Source organism: Pelobates fuscus, chromosome 9 (genome assembly GCF_036172605.1).
Source record: "Pelobates fuscus isolate aPelFus1 chromosome 9, aPelFus1.pri, whole genome shotgun sequence".
Lineage (NCBI taxonomy): Eukaryota > Metazoa > Chordata > Amphibia > Anura > Pelobatidae > Pelobates > Pelobates fuscus.
This window is the reverse complement of record NC_086325.1, coordinates 137832625-137856427: the sequence shown is the minus strand read 5'-3', so window position 1 is coordinate 137856427 and position 23803 is coordinate 137832625. Positions and strand designations below refer to the sequence as shown.

Genomic DNA, 23803 nt, shown 5'->3' with positions numbered 1-23803 from the left:
CTCCAAATTTATGTTTTATGTCAGAACTCTATGCATTAGTTTAGGTCTTATTCCAGCCTCATACTCCGGCCGCTCATTCAGAATCGGAGCCACTTCAGCTGTATCCAGTACTGACACACCTGTTCATATCATAAATTAGCCTGGATCGTTGGAAGTCATCTGCATATAATAGATGTATTCCTCAACCAGAGAAAGAGTTGAGGAAAGTAGTTAAGAATCTTGTATTCTAATCATATGCAGTAAAGTGTGTTTCTCTGCATCCTTTTTGCCATTTTTTAATTTACAGGCCTACCCTTACGTCGGTTTCGGCACACCACTACCTACCTGTTCCATCAATAATGTTATTATACGGCTTTTATGTTGCCGACCACAAATATATAATTTTTTCAAAATTATTCCATTTTACCTTTTTGTTATGATGGTAGAAGTATCTTGCTGTCATTCTCTGGTAATGGGGCAAACCATTTTACAATAATTTACTCTCTTACCTGGGTCCACTCTTCTGAAGGTTTACGCCATCTAGCTTGTGCAGACCTGCAGAAGCCAGATGCTGGTTCCACTGGCCATTAATTTGCTGAGAATGTCAGCTGATTGCTCTCAGCCAATGACTGACATTTGTAAAATGCACAGAATCGAGATTAGCCAGCTCAGAGGTGGAGTAACACCTTCAGCAGCAAAGTGGTTAAACTCTGTATGTGCATGTTTCATAGAGCTGCACATAGATTCCTGACACCATGACCACATCAAATTACTGAAGTGGTTTTGGTGCTTGGAGTACCCCATTTAAATCATACTTTCCTTTTTGTATGTTTTGCCTTGTAACAGGATAGAATTCACTGCATCCAGGCATTCAGTGCACCCAAACAGCTCATGGGTGCCCACATCACTAGCTTCCCAGGATTATTTACTAAACTGAAAATTAGTGAAATGATATCCAAATGATGAAATTTAGATAAAAATAACAGATTTAGAGAAACTCTCCAAATCCACTTCAGTCAAAGAATAGCTATATTATTAGTCTAAATATTGCCATTCTAAGTGTGGAGTTTCGTTTATAAAACCAAAGTGATTTTTTACATTTTTGCCACGAAAGCCCATGGGGAAACATTCAATTCATAACTCCCAAAATGTCAAATAAGTAGAGGGACACTTTAACTTTAGGGATGAGGGTGCCCCAGTAAATTTTCTGTGACTTATTTATTATGCAGCTAAATTAATTAATTTATAAAATATTTTACCAGGATGGATACATTAAAATGTAATTTAGAACAAAAAAAAAACATTGAATTTTAAACACATTTATTGTAGTTCAAAGACAGATTACTGGGAGTATTATTGCTGTGGAGCTCTGTTATTCACTCAGGCACACCAACTATATGAAGCTCATAGAAAAGAGGGACTATAGGATAGAACCCAATTCTGCAGCACTGCGGAATATGTTGGCGCTTTATAAATGCCAGTAATAATAAATAAATAGAAATGAGAGACAGAGGGATTAGGACCCAAAACAGGAACTGTCCATCCTAAATAGGGACACTTGGCACATATGTGACATTAAATATTTTAGGTTCAATAGCAAGTTCATTTCTTATAAATGAAATATATACCAGTTACAGCTGAATTGGGGGGAAAAAAACCCCAAAACTATTATGTGACTATGCTTGTTTTCGGTATTGTTTTCCAGCTACAAAAATGGCCGCCCAACTACCCTGCGGTCGCTTTAAACGTGACGTTGTTGTGATACAATTTCCTTCATGGAACGTTTACTGCCAAAGTTCCAAACAAAAGAGAGACCATGTAAAGTGTATCCCTACTATCGCAGCAGCCATTTTGTAGAGGCCGATAGCCTTTAGTGGTAGTCCTACTGGTCTCCAAGCAAATGGCAGTCTCGTTCTTAAGCATAGTACGACTCTTTGTGAGTTATTGTTTAGAACTCCAGCCGCATGGCTCATTTGCGGCCCCTAGTGGTTCGAAGTCAGTACTGCTGGCTAACATGTAAACACGGAAGCAGAGTGACAATAACAAAGGTAAGCCGGGGGACAGACACTACACAGGGATACGGGCAACCATGTGATATGTTATCATAACTAACTTATCTTGTTCTCTCCTTATAGCTGGGTCCTTCCAGTGGCAGCCATGGCACAACATCGAGGGGTGAATGGGCTGAGGTTTAACCAGGACCAGAGTGAGTGCCAGGGACTGGTCCCTAAATATTTACATTTAATACCAACCCCCACACACTGTGTCACTTAGCACAGGGGGAAAACCCCCAAAACATAGATACAGAATGTTAAATAGGTCAGATTGGCCTCTGAGTTACAGCTGTTATGATTAGCGAGTCACAGGTTGTTTGAGGGTAATGGGAGTTATGGTTCACAGCTTGTGGGCCCCATACAATATAACCCCTATCACCATGTTCCAGCATCACTAAACGAGTTAAGTGACCGTTTTACAGGAAGGCAGTATTTGGCATTATTAGTTACACCTCTGAGCTACAAGTCCCATCTTGTTTATTGGAGATAATTGTTCTATCCATAAATCTAAGAATTTATATACAGTATCATGTGTTACTGACTGGGCATGGGGAGCTGAAATGACAGATCACATTTCCTTGTTGGATGGAAAAAAAGCTCTCTCAGTGTATACAGTTCACATTGGATCACATTTACCTTTTGCCCAGGGCCGTCTTTAATATGATTAGGACCCTGGGCAATGCATTTTCTTGGGCCCCCTAGGCCCTGCCCCTCCTATCCCTCCCCCCAATTACGCCCAATGTGCAATCACACTGACAGACGTACTGGCACATACAGACACAGACAGACATTAAAACATTCACAGATACACACTGACACACACATATATACTGGCAGACATACTGACACACACACACCGACGTATTGACACACACACACACAGGCATACTGACACACACACAGGCATACTGACATACACATAGGCAGACGTACTGGCACATACACACAGACAGACATTAAAACATTCACAGATACATACTGACACACACATACACTGACACACAAATATATACTGGCAGACATACTGACACACAGACATACATACATACACACACAGGCACATACACTGACAGATTTATTGACACACACACACACACACACACACACACAGACTTACATACACACACAGACACATACACTGACAGACGTATTGACACACACACACAGACATACATACACACAGACACATACACTGACAGATATACTGACACACAGACACATACACTGACAGACGTATTGACACACACAGACATACATACACACACACACATACACTGACAGATATACTGACACACAGACAAACACATACACTGACAGATATACTGACACACAGACAAACACATACACTGACAGATATACTGACACACACAGACACATACACTGACACACACAGACACATACACTGACAGAAGTATTGACACACAGGCATACTGACATACACATAGACAGACATACTGACACACACAGGTCTACTGACATATACACACACACATACTTACATACACAGACAAACATACTGACACACACAAACATACTTACACACAAGCATACATTTAGCCACCCTCCAGGTTCTTACCTTTTCCTGGAGGGTGGTTTCCCTGGGGTCCAGTGGCAGGCTGAGGCAGATGGGAGTTTTCCTCTGGAACTCCCCTCCCTGCTATTCTCCTCCCGCGCGGCTGTGTTCTCCGTCGGGAGGAAGTGACGTCACTTCCTCCCAGCCGGTACAGGAAGGGGCCCGGTCGCACTGTTTAAGCGTCACAGTGCCAGACCGGGCCCCTGCTCCGGGTGGCCCTTAGTGCATGAGCCACCCGGGGAGCCTCCTCAGCGTGCGGGCCGGTGCGGCTCTGTTCAGCCGCACCGCCGGGTCCAAGGGGGGCTGCGCAAATCGCGGGGCCCACGGGGCAGCTGCTCTGGGCCCCCCAGGTGCAACTGGGCCCGGGGCAGCTGCCCCGTTTGCCCCGCGTTAAAGACGGCCCTGCTTTTGCCAATTAAATAACATTATACAGGTTACTATTTCAATTAAAGGTCGGTCTGTCTGTCTATCTATCCAGCCAGCCAGCCACAGGTCCCCAGGCCATCACTAGCTGGCATTGTGGGGGGAGGGGACCCTAGGAGACTCGCAGGTCCTCTCTCGTGAACCCTAATTATTTTTACTGGCTTACCGTTCGCTGTTAATGGATTAATATTTTATTAATTTGTGGTTGTAGGTTGTTTCTGTTGTGCTATGGAGACTGGAGTGCGCATCTTTAACATTGAGCCTCTAATGGAAAAGGGACATCTTGGTGAGAATCACAAGGGAAGAGGGGATGCTTGCATCATTTCTGCCCTGGCCTTTTGTTCCATTGACCTGGAACTAGGGGGGCAAAGGTGGTGTTCGTCACACTAGGCCACAGTTCTAACCTTGCCTTTTGTCCCTTAGATTTGGAGCAAGTGGGCAGTGTTGGACAAGTGGAGATGCTGCACAGGTGTAATTTGCTGGCACTGGTGGGTGGTGGCAGCAATCCCAAATTCTCAGACATTTCAGGTATAAAACCTGCACTTTAAGTGCTTTTTCCATAAGTCTCTTGGCTTTATTTTTCATGTTTTCTTTAGCATGCTTCCTGTTGTCAAATATTGTGTGATTCTTATGGCTGTATCTCTGTTCTCCAGTGCTGATTTGGGATGACTCTCGTGATGGAAAAGATAAGCTGGTCTTGGAGTTCACATTCACGAAACCTGTGCTGAGTGTCCGTTTGAGGTCTGACAAGTGAGTGGTTAGGATTACTGGATTCACAAATTATAATGTTTTTAATTCATCATCCAATAAATGGACAGTCTTCGGGAGAAATAAAACCTTTTTGAAGTTCTTACATGTGGTGCAAATTGTCGTAGCTTACACTAGGATGTAGCTGGTATCTCTTAGCCAAACCTTTAACCTGGCCTTCCCGTTGTATTAACCCCTTAAGGACACATGACATGTGTGACATGTCATGATTCCCTTTTATTCCAGAAGTTTGGTCCTTAAGGGGTTAAATAGGAGTTTAGCACTTCAGTGCTAAGATGACTAATGCTTTATATTTATTTTCACTCCATACATTCTATTGCCCCTTTTCTTTTTTTATTTGATTGTAATTTCTTTGGTACAGGATAATCGTAGTACAGTATCTCTCTGACATCTGATTTATTTTATTTATTCACTAAAATGTTTTTGTGGTTATTCACCTCTAACGTTAGGTGAAAGTAAGCTGGAAATACAGAGATGTGGCAACATATACTTCTAAAATGAAGTCCAAGATAGCTCAGTTGGGATAATATTAGAACTCCTAAATCTTGAATTTAATCGAGCAAATGTCTGTTCTCGGTTCGCTGTTTAGTGGTTGTGCCCCTTTGATTCCCCGTTAGAACTAACCGTGTGCTTTTACGCAGGATTGTCATTGTGGTGAAGAATCGGATATACGTTTACTCTTTCCCTGACAACCCAACAAAACTCTTTGAATTTGACACACGAGACAACCCCAAAGGTAAACACTTGTATTAGTGAAAACATCCACAAAGTGTTTGCATTCTTTGTAGAGTGCCTAATACCTTTTGTTATTGTTACTTTTTGGTTGACTTGTCTTCTGGTACCTCTTTAAAGTATCAGTCCCTATTGGTGTTCTTTTGGAATTTTGTTTAAGTGTTCTGGACATTAATCGTTATTACAGACTTTTGGTTTGGTATAAAATGGTTTTGGAGATACCATTTATTCATATTTTTGTGAGGGATACATTGCAGACTATCCTTATTGCGTCTCTGTATGCTATAATCCATTCACTTATCACCTGTAAGTTCTGGTACATCCTGAGAGGAAATTATCTTAGACATTCCTTCTGTATGGCAATTGTTGCCTCCGGTACAAGTCTTTGTGTATGTATGTGTGTGTACATATGATTTTCATTTCTTTCCCTCCTTAGGTCTGTGTGACCTTTGCCCCAGTATGGAGAAACAGCTACTGGTTTTCCCAGGACACAAATGTGGCAGCCTGCAGCTTGTGGTAAGTTTAAGAAACCGTAGACATTTGGAGTTGGTTTTGAAATCTGATTCTAATGGCTTGCGCTGTGTGTTTAGGACCTGTGCAATGCAAAACCAAGCAGCTCGTCCGCACCATTCACTATCAACGCTCATCAGAGCGAGCTTGGATGCCTGGCGGTAAATCAGCAGGGAACACTGGTAGCATCTGCCTCACGGAAAGGAACACTTATTCGACTTTTTGACACTCAGACACGAGAGCAACTTGTGGAATTACGTCGTGGTACGGACCCTGCTACTCTGTACTGGTGAGGCCAGAATCCAAATCCTTGCTGTATTGTAAATTAGAATACATGTTGTGGGGCTGTCAGTACTTCACTGCATTAGCTGGAGTAAAGATTAGAGGTGGTTCTTAAAATGCCAGGTTTTACATATGGCCTATATCAGTTTTTCATAAAACAGACAATGCAAAATTATGAACCATTCTGGCATTACATTTTTACATATGTTCCAGTAATCAATGAAATCTTGTTACTAGTCTATCATAACTGCTACAGCAGAATGTAGTGGTTATGGTTCTAGGAAACCCTTTGTGCCATCCCATGTAAAGAGTCAAACTGGCTTTCAATTGTTTTGACACTTACCTGGGTATATGCTGTCCAGCACCTAGACATTTTCCTTAACCGGTATTTCGTGTGTTCACATTAGCAATATCAGCTGTGTCCATCTTAGGATGGATTTTATAGGCTGAGAGTGTCGGCTGACATTGCTCAACCAATGAATCGAATCTCACCTAAAGCAGATAAAATTGTTACTGCTGGAGTGGAACTACCACTTTAGCAATATCTGTGAAGAATGGCCAGATTAGACGCACCCGAAATGCCTAGGTAAGTGTCAAACTGTTTAAATCTTAAAGGGACAGTGTAACTGCTTCATCTAATTACAGTGTCTGGAGTCCCCTGGTGCTGTCCTTCCATGTAGTATCAAACTGTTTTTTTCTAATAGTTTAATGCCAAACAAAAGTACTCTGCAGAACCACTGACACAGATTGCGGTCAGTATAATTAACCTTAATTATTTTTTTCTCAGTATTAATTTCAGTCATGACAACTGCTTCCTGTGCAGCTCCAGTGATAAAGGAACCGTTCATATCTTCGCTCTTAAAGACACTAAACTCAACCGTCGTTCAGCGTATGTATCTTTAGATAGCAGATTTCACTGTAATTACAAGAGGTTAACCACAACCTAAAATTACTAAAAATAAATATCCAATACATTCTGATATGTTGGATCACTATATAATACTGCAGTTAATGGGTCACTTCAAATGCTAAAAAGTAAGATTTATTTCAAAGTCTAGGGTGCAGAGAGTACCATGTCTTTCTTTCCAGGATAGCTTATTAAAATAGCAGCATTTTTCAAATGTTTACTTCCTCATTTGCGGTATCCGTTTCCCCCCGCTTGTGGTATGCACACATCAAACCCACAATGTGGACAGACATCTCACCTTAACCTTGCTATTTATAAACTGATAGAGCCGTGGAATGACTGCTTTATGATGAGTGGAATTGCAGGTGGTTGAGGAAGTTTATGCTACAGGACAGGGATTATATCAGACTTAACAGACCATAATACTGATTGGTGGAGTATCTTCCTGGTTAGGGAGGAGTTGCCTGCTGCTGACACTTGCTGCGCAAGAATAGCAGCTTTGGGATTTTTTAAAGGTAATTTTTACTTACCCGAACCTGTCCCTCACAGGCAACTCCTGCCTCCTTCCTCTTGCCTGCCTCCTACTGTTCCTGGTGCTTCAGCAGCCAGGAGCTGAAGTCACTGCTACACTCTTGCGCGTGCGCCCAGGATCCTCCGTAGATAGTTAACTTCTCTGCAGGACTGGGGGGGAATGACACAGCTTCACGGTGGTAGCTCTGCCCAGTGTCAGGAGTAGGAGAAGTACTGAGCTGAGACAAAGTAGCCCCTACTTCGTTTCAGTATAACTTTCACAGAGAGAATTGAATTAGCCAGCATTCACAAACACTGGTTGTGCTACTATATCTGTGTGTGTGTGTGTGTAATATATATATATAACACACACAAAGATTTATATGTGAGGATAAGTGTTCAAATATAGTTGTGTACTAGTGATACCGTACCTGTTAACTATTCAGTGTGAAAACTAATATAAGTACTTTTCTTACTGTGCTTTTAGCTTGGCACGAGTTGGGAAGGTTGGACCCATGATAGGTCAATATGTGGACTCACAGTGGAGTTTAGCCAGTTTCACCGTGCCTGCAGAGTCTGCTTGTATCTGTGCTTTTGGCAAGAACACATCAAAAAATGTGAATTCTGTCATAGGTGAGGCACATTTCTGATATTTTATTTTTTTAATCCTTTAAGTTGCTCTTGAATGCAAAAACTATGTAATATTTTAATTAATTATTTTCTTTATTCCTCAGCCGTCTGCGTAGATGGAACTTTTCATAAGTATGTCTTCACCCCAGAAGGAAACTGCAATCGAGAAGCTTTTGATGTTTATCTGGATATATGTGACGATGACATCTTCTAAAATGCTCCAACGCAGACTGTGCATGACATGATGGTGCCTCATCCTATGTAGAAAGCCATACGATAAACATCTTGAGAGCATTTTGTAGATATTAATGTTACAGTTGGACAGTCCTTCCTTGAGAAAATTGCTGCACTGTGTTTTATTACTGTATATAGACATATTGTTAAATTAGCATATACTTTGTGATCTTCATCTACTTTTCACGTTGGTAAATAAGCCCAAGGGACTCTTGGCTGTAGTTTCAGTATTACACAGAAACTGGTATTATTCCTAGAAGCACATATTTGCATTAGCCATTCAGCATTAGCCTGAGATGTCTTCTTAATCAATTCCACTACAGTCTGAATAGAAAGGGGAGGAAATGTCGATTACAAACATTGCATCCATTTTTCAAATCATGTTTGGTTTATTTAAAGTGGGATTGTCACTAGGTGGAAATGACAAATCACTGTAAAACCTCAAACAGCTGCTGAGACTATTATTGGAATACATAGCATAGGAGAGGTAAGTAAAATGCCGAATTACCAATAGTGCACTTCCATTTCAGGATGAGATGGTCCCCTGATGCTTCGGGCCTGTGCAAAGAAATGCTGTGGCGATATGTGTGTCTGTCTGTGGGGGGTGGAGGTGTTTAAATGAATGTAAATGGCATGCTCCGGCTGGGCCAGGACAGCCAGTTTTTATGAAGTAAAGACTACCATGATTTATAAAACAAAAAATAAGTAAAACAACTCAACCAAAAGTCTACTTTTTATTATCGAACTGTGACAGTTCCACTTTAAACATCTGCTGGTCATGATTAATTACTATTGCCAGAGTTATTCAATAAACTGTGAATTGCAAATTAAAACCAACTGACAAAATTCAGGATGTCACATCAGAAGACTTTTTTTTTTAGCAACTATTTTAGCCTACATTTTGCCATTTGGGTATTACATATTTACAAATTGGAGTTGAATATTGTTCATTTTCAGCTAGGTAAGATAAAAAGAATATAATTTGGCCATAGGTTCAAAGTGTTTCAGGTTTTGATGACCAGAACAGTAGAGGGCTTGTTATGAAAATCCCAAAGCTCTGTCCTAGTAGGTGTTGGAGTAGGGATGAAAATTAACTGAGAACCTATGAGTTCAAGAAGAACACGTTTTAAGGTTTGTCCTGGTATCAGCAGTGGCCAGGCTGAGAACTCAATGTGTCTTTTGGAAAGGTTGTCCTGCTTCTCATGTGAATAGATACGGTTTGTACAACATTATTAACAATGCTGAGAAATCTCTTTAAAAAGTGGAGTGGAAATAAAAAAAAAAATTCTGAATATGAATTATGGGCTCTTATCTATGTTTGACTAATACATGTGACTGTAAACCTTCATTGCTCCAGATGCTGTAGACTACATCTCCCCTAATGCTTTGCCTGCATTATGGCTTTATGAGTAGAGCATTATGGGAGATGTAATCTACAACATCTTGAGTGCTAACGTTTGCCTTCCCCTGGTGTAAATCAAGGTGATGTGTTTTACGAAGTACAGGTGAAGTCCCTCCACAAATTTCTACTGACTCGCAACAACAGACATAAGTAATGTGTATCACAACAAACATTACACTTAAAGGGAAAATTGTCTTATTTTATATTTATTGTATGAAGGAGTTTGGGTTGAGGAGTTTATTGGCCATGTGGTTCAGCCGTGGGAATTAGGAGCCTTCACCTACCGAGGGAGGCGTAGAAACAAGTGGCCGATTATGCGCTTTCGTGGCTGATATGCCCAAAAATAGAGGAATTTCTGTGGTAGCGCTTGAGAGAGAGGGAGGGTGTAGTCGGTCCCACTGTCCATTAAGGACTGGTTTTAAAGCAGCTGCAAATTATAGAAGTGATATAACTTGAACAAACAACTAAAAAAACTAAAATAATAGCTGAAGTAAAATGTAATTTCAAGTCCATTGGCACACTTCTCTGCAAGTGGGTCAGGTTGAGGACAAGTCCACTGGTGGTGTTTCAGCCTGTATCGGCCTCAGAGCACGATACAAAGGACTATATTGGGTAGTGTCCAGGGGTGTAAGTGTTGGTTTTGCGCCTGTCTAGCCCCAGGCTGTGGAGGTAAGGGTCAGGTTCTGCAGCCAATGAGAGTCGGCAGGTGGTCTCTCCCTGGGTGGCCACGAGTGTGCATGATGGGCCCCATCTGTACTGGATACCAGCCTCTCTGAGGGTCCTAGTGACCCAGCTGACTGAGTGTCTCCATTCCAGTGTGGCCCTGCAGAGATCATGCAGAAAGGGGAGTTGTGATTTTTCGAATGGGAACAGGCATTTGTTCTTGAGTGCATCCTTTACTGCATGTTTATCTCAGAGGGACTGGAATCGAAGGAGGACATTGTATGGTGTGCCTGACGGTGCCCTGTGAGACTTGAGGACCCTGTGTGATCTGCCCACTTGTATAGTCTTCGCCTGCTTGGGATGCAGAATCGCAGACAGAAGGTGCTGGATGACGTGGAGTAGCTCGGTGTCATTAACCGTTTCGGCGATACCTTTGATTTTTATGTTGGTGCGTCTCCTGGCATCTTCCATTGAATCCAGTTGTTGTATTTGTTCCATTGCGCCTGACTGGCGTTGTGCTATGGAGGAGTTATTGACAGGGCACGGCTGAATTTTGGTTTGTATTGTTATTTTCCCCAACTTCAGTCCAGAGCACTGCAGACATGCGACTGCTCTCAGTGATGGTCAGGTCACGCCCCCACCCATGGCAATCTTGTGTCTTTCAGTCAGACGTTTAGTTTATCCAACCAAAACAGTGAAGGTAATCAAAAGGTATTAAGCATTACTAAATGCTGACATCATCCATAAGCGCAGAGCATCTCAAAATGCATCCTGGGAAAGTGTAAGACCTTTAAATTGTGCACTGTTTTAGCAAAGACATGCTGCTTGTGACCTAACAGGTAAAGATGGCTGCCCCCATGGAGCAAATGTAAGTCAGGAGATGCATTAAAACTATTAATTTGTGTGTTAGTTACAAAATACTAGACATGAGGCTCGAATTAGGCTAGATTGCATTTAAACTTTAAGTATTGTAGTGCTACAACTTCCTTGAACACTAGGTGGAGTGTAAATACTATTTTATGGATATATGGACCAGTTTTATTATTAAGGCCAACTATGAGCGACTGAAATTTCTGGATCAGCAGCAAAGTGGGCTTGGATGGATCCTTATTGTGGGGATTACCAGCAGACTTTGAAGACAAGGCTCACTACCGAAAATATGAAGCATCTTGATGTTTGTTTTCTCTGTGGAACATGATTTATTTTTGCACTTGAAGGCTTACACCTCCAGCAAAAATCACTGAAGTGGTTATGATGCTTGGAGTAACCTTTTTACACACTTAGCACCAAAATAACTTTAGCATAAGTGGTTTTGGTGTATGTATAGATCATGCCCCTGCAGTCTTACTGCTCAAGTCTCTGTCATTTAGAAGTTAAATCACTTTGTTTATGCCGACCTAGCCATACATTTCCAGGTAGGACTAGGGCAGCACAGTGTGTTTATTTTTTAAATTTGTATCTCTGCTCTATTAATTGCCTGCTATAGCCTACAGCAGCCTCCTGTGGTGAGGAGATGAGAACAAAGAAATTAAACACAAATGTAACATTGATTGAAAACAGCGGCACTTGTAATATATAAACAATATATATTTAAACACTAGAAATATAACGGGGCACTGATTTTACCCCAATGCTGATTACCAACAATGGAGAAGTCCCACTTAAAGTTCTCTGTGAGAAAGTGGAGGATATCATTTCAAGTTTCAATCTCAAGATGGTGAATGGATCCAGATTAAAGTTTGTCTTTTTCTTTTTTTTCTAATTGCGATTTACACTCTTGAAAATCAGAATAAGAGACCAATCAGTAAGTGAATAGTCTATTAAGCAGGAATGGCCAAAAAGGTTGACAGCAGGAGTAATTCTATGACTCCTATCTATGAAGTTTTGCCAGCATAGAATTGATAACTTGCAAGGGTAAACATCGCTGATAACATTCAATGGTTCGCATGACCATAATTAGAAGAAAAACCTAGCTTGAATGCAAAAGATCCAGTGAATCTGCACAGAGGAAGATATAAGACAGTGATAGTTGTGGAAGTTGTCAGGAATCCTCTGCAGGAGGGCCAAATCTGTCCATTGTCTGTATCACAAGTGAAAGATGTTCAAGAAAGGAGCTGACGGACACACGTAGTATACGTGCTTCATCTGCTTGCCAGTGCCTGCGAAAGAGTCACAGCATTAATGGAACATCAGCTAATCAGAAATATGTTAACACTTTATGTACAGAATAAAATACAGGCATTCCTACTATGATAGGAGATTTATCATTGATTGAAGCTCTGCAAACACAATAATCATCCGAGCTCTCTAAATGGAACCCCTCCCAAATTGCACAGGGGAAATGCCTGTAGAATTTGTTGTGCTATATGTGGGCACCCACTACAAGTTTCCAAGGGTCAGTCTAGGTACCATAACCACTACAGCCTACTTGTGATTATAGTAACAGGAGTTTTAATGTAAGTAGTCAAACAGTTTATCATGTACCTGTGTACCACAGACACCTCTTTTCCAGCCTCCATTTCTGTTATATCTAGAAGGTAGGGGTGGACTGACCCCTCGGTACATGGACCAAAATGCATGAAGCAATCAGAAGCCTGGCTGTGCAGCCATGATCTGGTTGGATAGGTCAGAAGATTTCCACAAAAGCTGCTTAATATTGAATATTTAAAGGAACACTATAGTGTCAGGAATACAAACATGCATTCAGGACACTATAGGTCTCTAAATAGTTGTTTTAGGCTACCGGCCAACCATTACTTCAAGTTAAATATGTTGTTTACTCACCTTTTTCCAGCACTGTGCGGGTCTGGTCGCGGCTGGCCCCACCAACGCTCCACCCCCTTGGCTGAAAATTGTGGAGACCTTGAACGTCAGTGCTGCATGTTGTGGAGCACTGACACAGAAAGCAGCCCTAGTGGCAGTCTGAGTGTAAGGTAAACACTGCCTTTTCTCTTAAAACTACTCCACTGGACAAGTGACAACTTTTATTTACCCCTGAGAAAGTTCGGTCTAAACCGAACGAAATGCATAGGGGGTTTAGTTGGGCATTGTATAGTAATTAAAAAAAAAAAAATTATATATATATATATATATACACACACACACACACACTTTTTTTTTTTAAATTCAATACATTTGTATTTGGACAAAGTGGAAGGAAGTTTTATCCCAATTATAGAAGACAAGCCGCTATCTCCCTCAATTTGGGACTTCAAATGTGCATACCATCTTTATTGATATTGTAAGTGCAATTTTATTAAAGAGCAATATTTTATTCAGCAGTCTTGCACTATTATCGTTAATTCGTTTCCTACATTTCCTTTAAAATGTGCTGAAGACAAGGGTATATGATATGCCTGCAATCAAACATTGTTTGTGAGTGCAATAATTACCTATTGAATTTATGGTATACATACAATACTACCCTATGAGTTTTGTGTTTGTTTTACTTTTGTTTACTGTAGATACTTTGGTTTTACATTAAAATACCTGCAGGGACTGTCTATAATCACCAGAACATCTACATTAATCTGTAGCTTTGGTGACCATAGTGTCCCTTTAATTCTGGCACTGGCGTACATACCGCAGTCGCAGTCACTCCAGGGGGCCAGTCTGCCCTGGGGACACCTGCAACTGGGTACCCGCCATCATCTTTTGCGGCCCCGACCCATGCGGCAAACTGCCGGGGCCGGCGTCCAAGTGCTCCATCGAGTGGCCCATGCTGTCAGGGCCACCCGATGGATATGGATTGTCAGGGGGCCCGGTCAGCGATGGGCGCTTTAACAGCGCGACCGGGCCCGCTGTGATGAGATGACAGAGCTAGGAGGAAGTGACCGCACGTCACACCTCCCAGCATACACCGAGCCCGCGCGGGAGGAAGAACAGGGAGTCAGAGTTGGAACTCTGACTCCCATCCACCTGTGCCACCACTGGACCCCAGGAAAAGTCACCCTCCTCCACCTAAAAGGTAGGAAACAGGAGGGTGACAAACATTTTGTGTGTGTGTGTTTGTATGTATGTGTCTCTCTGTGTATGTCTGCCTGTATGTCTGTATGCCTGTGTGTGTTTGTGTGTTTGTATGTATGTATGTGTGTCTGTCTGTCTGTATATGTGTTTGTCTGTTTGTATGTATGTGCGTCTTGTATGTGTCGGTCTGTCTGTATGTGTCTGTGTGTGTGTGTCGGTCTGTCTGTATGTATATATGTGTGCCTGTCTGTTTGTATGTGTGTGTGTGTGTGTGTGTGTGTGTGTGTGTGTATATGTGTGTGTATGTGGGGGGGGTGGGGACGACCACGGATCAGTTTTGCACCAGGGCCACATGAATTGTGTGTACGCCACTGAATTCTGGTGATGGTTGCAAGGCCCTTGATGGCTTCAACCCATCCCAATTTCAATCACTTCCACAAAGCATGAGACTTGGCAGTGTTCCCCTTTTTCATTGCCACTGTGGGCAGGGACGTTTTAGCCGCGAGGCAAACAAGGCATTTGCCCTGGGCGGCATTTTCCAGGGGGCGGCAAAAAAAGCCACCCCCAAATGCCCAAGGCAAATGTCAGACAAATAACAGACATGCCGGCGGGCTGCTGGGCGGTCGGGCGGCGCTGGCGGGCGAGGGAGCAATTCCTCTGAGCTGTCTGCTCAGCTCCCTCGCGTGCCGCAGAGTGAGGCTGGGAGCCGGAATATGACGTCATATTCCGGCTCCCAGCCTCACTGTGGCGCGCGAGGGAGCTGAGCAGAGTGCTCAAAGGAAGTGCTCCCTCGCCAGCCGCCCGCTAGCGCCCCCCGACTGCCCAGCAGCCACTGGACCACCAGGGAGAAAGATGACCCCCCCCCCAGCATTCCCAAAGGTAAGGAGGCTGGGGGGGGGGGGGGGGGGTTTAAAGTAAAAAAGTGTTAATGTGAGTGTGTGTGTGTCTGTTCGTGTGTGTGTCTCTGTTCGTGTGTGTGTGTTTCTGTTAGTGTATGCGTATCTGTCAGTGAATGTGTGTGTGTGTGTATTTAGAAGGCAGGGCGGGGGGGAAGGGTTGGGTGGGGGGCGGCGCCTGAGTTTTGTCCTGCCTAGGGCAGCACAAAACCAGGATACACCACTGACTGCGGGCAGTGTGGGGCAGAAGAGCAGGGAATGCCGTGCACTCTCTCCACACGTACAAAGTGCAGTAGCAATTGTGAATCCTAGGAATGTGGGGGTCAGAGCTAGCAGATGTGTTATTGTAAGTTCCGTATTTAAAACACTTCATTCAGTCTAATTTCTGCAGTATTTAACCACTTCACTGACACCATACTACCCTTAACCATCAATGGGGAAAAGACCAGAGAAAAATAAGCCGGTAGCGGGGTCTGTATCCCGGTGATTTATTTATTTATTTTAATGGGGAGGCCTACCTCGTGCTGCATCTAGCATGGCGGCTCTGCTCAACCAGAAGGAGTGCTTGCTGGATACCCTAAATTACATCAGCAGCAAAGGAAGCCTGCATAATGACTTTCTCAGATGAGTTCTCCAACACACTGACACTGATGGTAAAGTTATATTTAACCTTTACTTAAAAGAACACTCCGGGGACCAACTTCATCAAACAACGTTGTGGCGAAACCAACTTCGCCACTGTGAACTGGAGAAGCCTGGTTGCTAGCCTCCTGCCCTGCGACTGTGGCCCCTGGACATATTTGGGGCATATTGTATTTTATTGTGCGACTGCTGGCCCTTTAAGTACAGTGAATGGTATTTTATTGTACTGCTGCTGGCCCTTTAAGAACTGTCTGGGGACCTATTGAGACTTTGGGTAACAATACCCTTTAAGACTATGGCCCCTGAAAACGTATGGACTTTTATTGGTGTGTATGGCCCTTTAAGAACCGTCTGGGGACATATTGTGACTTTGGTGAACAATGCCCCTTTAAGACTATGTCCCCAGACCTGTAAAATAACTTGTTCCTGGCTTTCCCCCACTTGGTTCAGTAAATAGGGCTTACTGAACCAAGTACCACACAGGCGGACCACCCAGAAGCTAAAGTGTGCAGGCAATTTACCTCCCAGGCTGTGAGGTTACTGCCGGTTAATTGCACGTGGCGGCGGCCATCTTTGTTCAGTCGAACGCGGTCAGCGGTGTATGCTAAAGATTCTGTGGAACTAAAATCGGCTACACATTCTGCCGAACACCGCTGACCCTTACCTTCTCCCATACGGAACTTGCAGCTCCAGAGACTAAGTCCCGTTCGAAATGGGACTTAGTCGTTTTTTCGGCATGAAATTGACCGACCGCACAGCCCAAATCTATGGAACTGTTTTGGGCAGGAAATTGTGCTTGCGGTCGGTCATAAAGGACTTCCAGCTAACTTTTGATCCACTGGAGGGATTTGGCTGATTTTTGGAAGGGTTTATGTTTGATGTATGCTGAGTCTGAATATGCAACTTTTATTGAAATTGAATGTATGGTTTTAAAGTTACAGTGTGTGTGTAAAAACTGTATTTTTATTGTATGTAATAATTGGTTTAACTGTTAATCTAAGGGGAGGAAATGTGTGGGAGGTACATCCCTGTGATTGGTTAATTTCATCCTCCCCCTGGGAGTGTCCTGTATGTACTTGTTTGTAATAAAAGCCAGACTGGGTGTCCCAGTCCTGAGTTCCTGCTTAACCCTCAAAATGAAGTGTCGTCTCGTTCTTGGGGGGAATTGGATTGTAAGCTGACTGCCAAGAGTGTAAGCGGATTGTATGCTTTTCTTGTTCAGCTGTTCCAGTTCAGAGTGTTATTTCGTATCCAGATCGGGAGTTTGGTGTTCTGCAGTAGCTGTGCCTGTCTCTAGAAAAGGGGATTATCGCCTAAACGGATTTTTCCCCTTTTATGCAGAAACGGTCCGTTACAAACGTCATCGTAATAAAGTTGATATGGTGCCAGGAGGTTCCTGGCATCGGTTTACCTTTTTGGCTTAAACCATTCACAAACAGTTTATCCACAAAGATTTATCTGCAGTGTAATTTAGCTCTGCGCCTGTTCTTCCACTTCACACAGGCCCCTGACGGCCGCAGACAGGGGTGCCGCTGATAGGCAGAGGGTGCCAGCTGACACACTAAGCAAAACAGTGGCTTCCCATTCACAAAAATAACTTGAGAAAAATTACATACAATCCATAAACCATTTTGTGAATGGTGAGTACTGATTGGCTTAGAACATCAGCAGCCAGAGGCTTCCTGTTTGAAGCAAAGCAATCATTAAAGTACTAAATAACTAAGTCAAGAAACTACAACTAAAGTAAACTAGAAAAGCTACAATTTCTGGGGAAATTGTGTGAAGTGTTCTTGCTTCTACCAGTAGTCTACAACTGGAGTGGGCGGAGTAACTGTTATTATTTATATAGCACATTTAATTGCAATGTTGTTGCCCAAAGTGCTTCACAGTTACATTAAAACATACATTTATAGGGGGGCGGGGCCGAACCGCCATGCTGACCGGTCGCATGCTGGAGAGGCTCCTGAGGGAATCAGCCCAATAAGCTGAAAAAATGCGGCTACTAAGCTTAAATGAATCGAAAATAACAACAACAACACTGCTTGGCTGTCGGTGATGCAGCAGACCTCGAGATCGGGAGTTTTTGGAGCCCGGGAGGGCCAAAAAAAAACGTTGGTGTCTGCGGCCTAATCGAGGAAGAGGGGGTTATCCAGGTCCCCACTGGAGGGCCCGCAGCAGCGGGGAAGGGAACGCTACAATTTAATCTCCCGCACTCTGAAGCTAAAATGGCCGCCACCTATGCCACCACGAGAAAGCTAGCTTTGAGCAGCCTGCAAGAGGAATCCCTAAAGAGGCTGTGGAAATCCACTACTACAGGTCTTGCACTCACGGGCTCCAAGGAGCAGAAAGACCAACAGTTGATTGGCAGCACCCACTCACACCCCAGCACAGACTCTCCAACGAGCACTCACCTAAACCGAGAGCCTCGAGGAGGGAAAAAACTCACATCGCTGCCAGACATCTGGGTGGACACGCCTGCGGACTCTGATGCCGACTCCAGATAGAGCTCAATCTGCTAGTTTGTGACTAAGTGGCTACTAAAAAAGACTAAACATACCCCACGTTCAATACCTTGGGTTGTCTACTTTTTCAAATGGTATGCCATGATGGGGGTAATTCTCATTCCTGGGCTACCACACCGTCTCAAAGGTAACATTACTAATCTGGCAAATGTCAATTTAAAAATGGAACGTTCTATATTTGACCCTGTAACTTTCCAAAACACCATAAAACCTGTTAATGGGGGGTACTGTTGTACTCGTGAGACATCGCTGATTACAAATATGTGCATTTTTTGGCAGTAAAACCTAACAGTATTATGACATTTACAGCTAAAATGTGAGGCGGAACTACAAATTTAAAAAAATAAAATACATTTCTCACAGTTTTTTCTAATTTTATTCATAATAAATTATGTTTCATATATAAATATTTGATATGAAATAAAAGCCCTGTTTCTCCAGAACAAAATGATATATAATAAGTGTGGGTGCATTTAATATGAAAGAGGTGAATTACGGTTGAACAGACATATAGCGCAAATTCCAGTTTTTGTTTACGTTTCGTTTTGATCAGAACGTGCACTATTGACTCCGTCCTGAAGGGGTTAAGTGGTCTTGCTATGCAAGAACACTTAATAAATAAATAGTGTGTACATATAATAGGAAGTATGGGGAAAAACTTACACTTGAAGGATGTTGTCTGCAACAGTCAGTGTCTTGCTTACACCTCCCTTCCTGGGCTCTGCATCTGGGCACAAAGTATCATGAGCAATCCGTGCCTCCCTGTGGCAAGGGAACGGCACTCTGAGCGAACTACATGCCAAATGTTATGGAATAACAAACACTTAAAGGGACATTTTACACACATAAAGCAGGTTAGCTTGTAATCACAGTTTATAGAAGTGCTGATTTCTATATGAAACTGGCAGTTTTATAACTAATTTCAGGAACACCTGGTTGCTAGACAGCTGGGAGTTTGTATTCCCAATTCTTTTAGCTTCCATCTGCTAGAAGGTGCCTGCATTCTCTTCCAGTACAAGTGCCTGTCAGCGTGCGCTTACACTGATCTGTCCAGCAGACTCCCTGGCTTTCAGCCTGAAAAACTTAAGGTGGAGCTGCATGCGCAGTAGTGGTTCAAAATCAGAGGGCATAGCAAGCCACTGATTGATCATTGGCCACAGAGGCGAGGGACTGCATAAGCTACACACACAGCTGCAGCTTTAAGCGGTTTCTAGATTTACACTCCCCCAAAAATAAACTGTTAGAGCACTATAGCATTTGGAATACACACCTACTACACCATAGTGTTCGCCTCTACTATAAGTTTAACCCCTTAAGGACACATGACATGTGTGACATGTCATGGTTCCCTTTTATTCCAGAAGTTTGGTCCTTAAGGGGTTAAGGTTCCCCCCCTCCCCCAACTCTAAATGGCGTGGGAGATTTTACTCACCATTTCTTTGAGCGCCAAGATCCAGTCCCTGCAAGCGCTTGATCAACCTTCTGCAAAGTAACACCGACTTTTCTGTTTCATTTAAACCATCGCTCCTCATAGAGGAAACCACAATGATTTACATTGCAGGGTTAAAACCATAAACACGTATAATGCCTGCAGCATTCCTTTAACCCCTTAAGGACCAAACTTCTGGAATAATAGGGAATCATGACGTGTCACACACGTCATGTGTCCTTAAGGGGTTAAAGGGACACTATAGTCACCTGAACAACTTCAGCTTAATGAGGTTGTTCAGGTGAGTGCTACAGCTACCCGGAGCCTTTTTCTTGTAAGCACTGTATTTTCTGAGAAAATGCAGTGTTTACATTGGAAGCTTGGAACACCTCTTGTTGCAGTCAATCAGACGGCCACCAGAGGGACTTCCGAGTTCAGAGGCCCTAAAAAGGCCTCACGTCTGATGCATTCTGGGTGAATACTTCAGACGGGCTATCAGCACACAAAGCACTGTGAACGCGCTTTGTGTGCTGAGGCTGTCAGCACTGCTGTGGGCGTGGCTTCAGCTGACAGCTGAAGCCCGAACCCACAGGGACGCTATCTGGCCACAATAGTGGTTGAAGAAGGGCCCTAAAAAAAAACCAGTAGGTTCCCTCCCCCTATTGTGAATTTTAGGGCCCCCACCCACCGCTCAGGGGTGGGGGCCGGGGGGGGGGACAGTAGGTCCCCCCCCTTATTGTTAGTTTTAGAAAGCGAGCTGAGCTGTCAGTCAGACAGCTCAGCTCGCGAATGCGCATTCCGCGCACATGCGCGGTAAAGCACTCAGGTTCTTCATAGGGCGGCTGTCAATGCCGCTCTATGAAGAATACGATTGGTGAAGCGCGAAGCTGCGCATGCGCACCACATCGCGATGACGCTTCTCTCTGAGAAGCGTCCTATTGGGCCCCGCGATTTCGTCATTTTGACGAAAAAGGGGGCGCGGCATGGCTGGGAGCTCGGCGCTGGAGCGGAGGTAAGTTTTTAATATAAAAAAAACACGAAAATAATTTTTAATCAATGAAAGTTCATATAAAAGCAAGAAGGAAGGCTGGGGGACCTGTTTATATGTTGACTATAGAGTCCCTTTAAGGGCCACTCCTCGCACATAAAGTTTTCACACCATTCATATTTTTTTTCCTGGATACATACATTTATTCTGATAGGAATGAAAATGGAACCCAAGAGCTGCCCTGCAACATACAATTTATATAATGCAGTTATGAAGTTAACTAAGGTGAAGTTGCAAAGTTACTGCCACAATTAGTTAAAACATTGTGGATCTAACAGTCTGACTTATAATGCCTTTTTGATGAAATCATGGGGTTTTTTTTTTTTTTGCAAACAGACACACACAAGCACCCAATCTGTTACTGTGTCAATCAGGCACTACTAGGTAGGGACCATGCAATAGCATAATATAACATCGATCATAACCCATGTCCTATTTTCAGTAATAGCTAAGTAACTACCTTCCCCCATGCTACTCTGCTAACCATGGCAGGCTAAGCATGATGAGAGGCAGCCTCCACAACTGCTGAAATACCATAAGGACGAGAACCTAAGCTATCCATGTTCTATGGTGTACATACCCCATTTTCACCCATTTACAAACCCCTTAATGCTAAATGCAAAGGATACAAGTGAAGAGCTGGCAGCGCCATGATGACTGTGGGCAACGGCGGCTTCACCAGAGAGCGCAGAGCAGCTCAGACTGACACCTCGTGGTAGCTTGTTCGCAAGCTTACTCTATCATACGAGGCTGATCTAGCTGCCTTGGAGGACCCAACTCTATGGTATTCTCAACATTAAAAAAATATATAAATCACAATGGAAGCCTAGAAAAAGTGTGACCTGTCCAGGGCACTTTGTATTAAAGAAAATACATGTGAATCTAGTTTATTAATAAATATATTGTTTTTCCTCATATTGTATTATTTATGTATTATGTTTTTTTTTTGCAGCAATCCTAAAATCATTAGTCCAATGTCTTTTTAAAATAATGCAGTTATTCAAAAGCATTTATGCATACCTGTCAAGTATCCCTATTTAGGAGGGACAGTCCCCATTTTGGGCTCAAATCCCTCTGTCCCTCTTTTCTATACTAATGTCCCTCTTTTCTAGGAGCTCCATACTGTTGGTGTGTCTGATTGTGTATAACAGAGCTTCAATGTGTGTTTAAAGGAACACTATGGTATTCCTGACACTCTAGGTCTAAATAGCTGATTTGCCCACTGCAAAACCCTTACCTTACCTTTGGTTAAAAAGGTAATTTTACTCCTTTATATAGATAATACTGAAGTGAAACCTTCACATTATATTATCTGCAACAGAGTAATGGGTTTTGTGTCATTATCATTGTCATCCAAACTCGAATGAAGTTACCTGATCTCTAGGGAAACCACATGCACACAACTAAAGAGGACTATTTGGCAAGGTCCCGCAAACTAAAGTTTAGGGCGTACTCCACGCAGCACGGCCATTTCAGTGATTTGAAGTGGTTATGGTGCCTGGAGTCTGTGTTTGCAGTGTTTCGTATTGAGTTTAACCTCTCTGCTGCCAGAGGTGTAACTCCACCTCCGGCAGAGTCACTGGTGCGTGATTAGCCAGCCCAGGACAAGAGTCCATACTGGCTAATGTCAATTCTATGCATATTTCTATGCGGTCAGTTGACGCTCTCAGCACAGGAACGGCGATTGGATAAGCATCCAGCTTCTACAGAATTGCTCGTCACCAGAGCGAGAAGGAACCTGAGCACCAAGCGGAGAACTATGTAAGAGAGCAGCCGTTTTTTTCACAAGTAACCAAAGTGAGCACAACACTGGAGATTTTGATGTAAAACCTCTTTAAAACATCTGACAAAAACAGGAGAGACTGCATAAAGGCTATTTACACTCCTGGAGATAAATAGACAAAGCAAGAGAATGGGGGATGGGTCTGCGCCACTGTGTACAACAGATAATGATATTAAGTCCAATGGGATCTATATCATTGTGTCCAAAGTTCTACTTTATACGATATCCAGAAGATGTCAATGACATGGAGGATAATCCAATTTTATAAAAATGGAAGAGTTCTTACTTACAGTTGACAGAGCTTAATCCAGCTCTGGTGTGAACGGCTTGCAGCGGTATTATCCCTGCTTGCAGGATATACGGCAAGTGTCCTCTTCTATGTAGTGGCAGGTAACCAAGTTGGAAATAAAAATAGAAACAATAATGGTGCAGTATGTTCCACACATGCGATAAAAGATATAAAATATAATAGATACACTCACATTCGGTAGAGCTTCAGCTAGCTCTAGTTTGTTAGGCGTGCAGCGGTATAATCCCTGCTTGTAGGATATGGGATGAGTGATCTTGACGCGAATATCAGTAGCTCGGAGAGAAGATAAAACAGCGATAGTGCTCTCAATAAAATCTTTGGTGATAAAATAAAATAATAAAATATACTCACAATATATAGGGCAGACTAACTGCTCTATGTAACAACGTAGGTGGTATAATCCCCACCTAGGATTCTTTTGAGTATTATATCCAGGAAATAAAAATAATAAAAGAAGTATACGGTATAAAATATATATAAAAGCCAGGTAGTAGTTAAAGATGATGGTTTCAACGTAAAAATGACCAAAATCTTTTTATT

General features: G+C 42.9%; 2 protein-coding genes across 3 annotated transcripts; one reads left to right on the top strand and one right to left on the bottom strand.

Moving 5' to 3' along the window:
• The first annotated feature begins 1946 nt into the window (after nt 1-1946).
• On the top strand, nt 1947-9900 carry WDR45 (WD repeat domain 45). Of its 2 annotated transcripts, XM_063432509.1 has the most exons (11): nt 1947-2027; nt 2115-2185; nt 4241-4315; nt 4453-4557; nt 4683-4779; nt 5439-5533; nt 5966-6045; nt 6120-6328; nt 7109-7210; nt 8226-8371; nt 8473-9900. In XM_063432509.1, exons 2-11 carry the CDS (start codon nt 2137-2139, stop codon nt 8580-8582), a joined length of 1068 nt encoding a protein of 355 aa, XP_063288579.1. In that variant the 5' UTR covers nt 1947-2027; nt 2115-2136; the 3' UTR covers nt 8583-9900. The 2 variants fall into 2 exon arrangements, with proteins under 2 accessions (XP_063288579.1, XP_063288578.1); XM_063432508.1 differs by lacking the exon at nt 1947-2027 and having other exon boundaries at nt 2039-2185.
• Nucleotides 9901-12213: 2313 nt separating this feature from the next.
• Nucleotides 12214-21904, bottom strand: LAGE3 (L antigen family member 3). The gene is made up of 3 exons (XM_063432510.1): nt 21800-21904; nt 19357-19485; nt 12214-12826 (listed from the first exon to the last, which is right to left on the bottom strand). The coding sequence occupies exons 1-3, from the start codon at nt 21820-21822 to the stop codon at nt 12709-12711; spliced, it is 270 nt and encodes an 89-aa protein (XP_063288580.1). The 5' UTR covers nt 21823-21904; the 3' UTR covers nt 12214-12708.
• Nucleotides 21905-23803: the final 1899 nt, after the last annotated feature.

What these genes read in the sequence shown, in the direction of transcription:
- LAGE3 (XM_063432510.1), bottom strand. Translation starts at nt 21,822, where the DNA reads ATGGCGCTGCCAGCTCTTCACTT. An exon ending in GCGCTGCCAGCTCTTCACTT is followed by an intron (nt 19,486 to 21,799) that starts GTATCCTTTGCA and finishes TTTGGCATGTAG; the next exon opens with TTCGCTCAGAGTGCCGTTCC. An exon ending in GCAGACAACATCCTTCAAGT is followed by an intron (nt 12,827 to 19,356) that starts GTAAGTTTTTCC and finishes ACTCTTTCGCAG; the next exon opens with GCACTGGCAAGCAGATGAAG.
- WDR45 (XM_063432509.1), top strand. Translation starts at nt 2,137, where the DNA reads ATGGCACAACATCGAGGGGTGAATGGGCTGAGGTTTAACCAGGACCAG. An exon ending in GAGGTTTAACCAGGACCAGA is followed by an intron (nt 2,186 to 4,240) that starts GTGAGTGCCAGG and finishes TTGTGGTTGTAG; the next exon opens with GTTGTTTCTGTTGTGCTATG. An exon ending in AAACTCAACCGTCGTTCAGC is followed by an intron (nt 7,211 to 8,225) that starts GTATGTATCTTT and finishes CTGTGCTTTTAG; the next exon opens with CTTGGCACGAGTTGGGAAGG.